The sequence below is a fragment of the Helobdella robusta genome (assembly GCF_000326865.2).
Source record: "Helobdella robusta unplaced genomic scaffold HELROscaffold_74, whole genome shotgun sequence".
NCBI lineage: Eukaryota > Metazoa > Annelida > Clitellata > Rhynchobdellida > Glossiphoniidae > Helobdella > Helobdella robusta.
The window spans coordinates 342642-345635 of NW_008705420.1; the positions used below are offsets into that span (position 1 = coordinate 342642).

The 2994-nt window shown below is 33.0% G+C and overlaps 2 protein-coding genes across 2 annotated transcripts in view; one reads left to right on the forward strand and one right to left on the reverse strand.

Moving 5' to 3' along the window:
- The window catches only part of HELRODRAFT_194341 (hypothetical protein), a gene marked incomplete at its 5' end in the record, with an annotated part of 10814 nt that extends 8935 nt beyond the window's left edge, over positions 1–1879 (forward strand). The window contains 3 exons of the mRNA XM_009031450.1: positions 320–645; positions 1272–1526; positions 1588–1879. Coding sequence (XP_009029698.1) covers positions 320–645; positions 1272–1365 — 420 coding nt within the window. The 3' untranslated portion in view covers positions 1366–1526; positions 1588–1879. The remainder of the gene's footprint in view (positions 1–319; positions 646–1271; positions 1527–1587) is intronic.
- Positions 1880–2173: 294 nt separating this feature from the next.
- Positions 2174–2975, reverse strand: HELRODRAFT_89804 (hypothetical protein; the record flags this gene model as incomplete). The annotated part of the gene is made up of 3 exons (XM_009031426.1): positions 2174–2296; positions 2581–2658; positions 2874–2975. Coding segments are annotated over 3 exons (303 nt in total), but the record flags the coding sequence as incomplete, so codon positions are not given.
- Between the last annotated feature and the right edge of the window lie 19 nt (positions 2976–2994).

Consider the following 2994-nt stretch of genomic DNA (forward strand, 5'->3'; position numbering starts at 1 on the left):
GGCCAATTACACTGAAGATAACAACGTCAACGATTATAATAACAATAATAATAACGTTAATAACAATAATAACACTACTAATCCCAACAACAACAACAACAACAACAACAACAACAACAAATCCATATTTCACTTTCCATGGATGTCTAAAGAAGAGGACCTCGTACAACAAAATCAACAAACATCGCCATCATCATCATCGTTGTCCTCGTCATCATCGTTATCTCCATCATCATCATCTAACCTCAAAAGAAAACTGGAAAAATTTGACAATGACGAAACGAATGACGTCACTAGCTACTCGCCATCTCGAAAACAGCATCCCTTATATCCGATTCCTCCACTCTATTCGCCATGTTGTATTCCCCAGTTACCGTTTTACCCGCAGCTTAATCCGGACATCCGGATCATCATGGCCGCTGCCAGAAATCCAGTTCCGCCGTATTTTTTCAACCAACGGGAGGCGAGCAATTATTATCACCTGAAAACCGGATATTACGGTTACTACTTACCGACGAATAATAGTAAATGCGATTCGACCTGCCATCCCTGTTTTTTGAATAATGACGTCACGATGATACCGTCGCCATCTTGCACGTATGCCAGTAACTCAAACGCCTATAATGGCGGTTGTATTTCAACCAGGTAACTCAGAGAAAGAATATTTTTCACTGGCTCTTCACTTATTTTACTTGATACATCGTGTTTCGCTCGCGGTTTTTCAATCATTTTCGTCGGTCATTATGTATTTCAGTGTTCAAATACGTTGCATATGTATATAAACACTCACTCACACACACACACACACACACACACATACACACACACACACGCAAAAACAAACACATCTTGAAAAATGTATAAATACATATATACGAGGACATATGTTGTACATTTGTATATATACACAAACACACACACACACACACACACACACACACACGTATATAAATAGTATACACATACACACACATTTATATATATATATATATATAGTCTTTATATCTATATATATATATATATATATATATATAGTCTTTATATCTATATATACAATATACTTGCATATAAGTTCGATTTTTAAGACAATAAAGTTAAAATTATAACTTATATTACAACTTTTTGTTTGTTCAAGTTTGCCAATTTGCGTTAAAGAAAGAAGAGAGAATGAAACCAACATGTCGTTATTTAAGATTCGCTATTCAAGTTAACTTCTAGGGTCAGGGATGGGCTAATAATGATGATGATGATGATGATAATATTAAAAGAAGGAATTGTTTACCTGTCAATTTTAGCAGTCAAAGATGTAGGAAGGTTGAAGAAGAAAGAGGTAGTCGAATAGGGAATGACGTCACTCTCCATTAATGTTTCGAAAAATATGTAAAATACAAAGTAGATAAAATATAGATAGATAGATAGATAGATGGATAGATAGATAGATGGATAGATAAGATGGATAGATAGATAGATGGATAGATAGATGGATGGATAGATAGATGGATAAGATAGATAGAGAGAGAAAGACAAGTAGAGAGAAAAAGGATAAATGTTGTGAAAGAAAAAACAAAGGCACTAAGTTACATATATACACACGCAAACACACACATACATACACACACACACATACATACATATATATATATAAACATTTAAAATGACAACTATATCAATAAAAACTGATCTGTGTATATATATAAAACTGTTGTTGTACACATAATGTTGCTAAAACATTTAGTATATATATATATATATATGTCCATTAATCGGTTGAAAAATTTGAAAAAGATCAAGTATATATCAAAGGTAACGAAATTAATACTAACTTAAAATTTAAAAAAGTGTTAAAAAACAGTTAAAATCAAAATCAATCAATCAATTTATAAACTAATCAACCAACTAACCAATCATTGATTCATCAACTATTAATTTAGTCAATTAAAGAACAATTCGGTCGACTAGCTGATCATTCGTCAACCAACCAACCAACCAACCAATCCATCAATCAATCAATGAACAAACTAATCATCAATCAACTAACCGTGCGACTGTCTATTCAATCAATCAAACCGCCCACACACTTTTTTAGGGTAAAAACCAAAAATATCACTGGCTAGCTACTAGTACTCATACAATCTCCACAATTCAAGGCGTTGCCTCATTAAAATTCGTGACGTCATTCGATCCCTCGAATCCTGCGAGCCAATTGGATGTCTCTCGGAAGGATGGTGACTCTTTTGGCGTGGATGGCGCATAAATTAGAATCTTCGAACAGCCTGATGAGGTACGCCTCGCTGATCTTATGAATATTAATTAGGAGAGAGAGAGAGAGAGAGATAAATAATTTGTACATTATACTATTACTATGAATAATAATTAATAAATTATTATAAATATATCATGATTTGAGAGGGAGAGAGAGAGAGAGAGAAAGAGAGAGAGAAAGAGTGAGAGAAAGAGTGAGAGAAAGAGAGAGTGAAGGAAGGTAAATTTAGTGAAAGAAGAAATAAAGTTAAGTGATCATAGCTAAAAAAACTTCACTAAAAATAATTATGAAGCCTAATTATAATAAAAAGCACTGACCTCTTGGAGACACTCGATTGCCAGCGACTGCCACCTCAACCCTCCCTGGGGAAATAGGTCATCACACACTTCTTTGACCTAGAAAAATTATAATTTTTCGAATAATTATCCATAATATAATTAATAAATTTTATAAATGGTTGTAATATATATATAGTATAATTATATCTTAATCATGCTATGCTACAAATTTTAAAGTCATCCTAAATATAAGGAAAAAAATTATTACAAAATTTTAAAATGAACTTATAACACAACAAAACGATAACAATAATGATAATTAAGATAATGACCACTCTTGCAAACGGAAGTTTCCGTAGAAGTAGATTTGTAGTCTTTTGATACTTCCTAATTTCCTTCAGCGCTCTAGTGCCCGGCCGATATCTTCGAGCTTTTCAGTAATGGGAAAATACA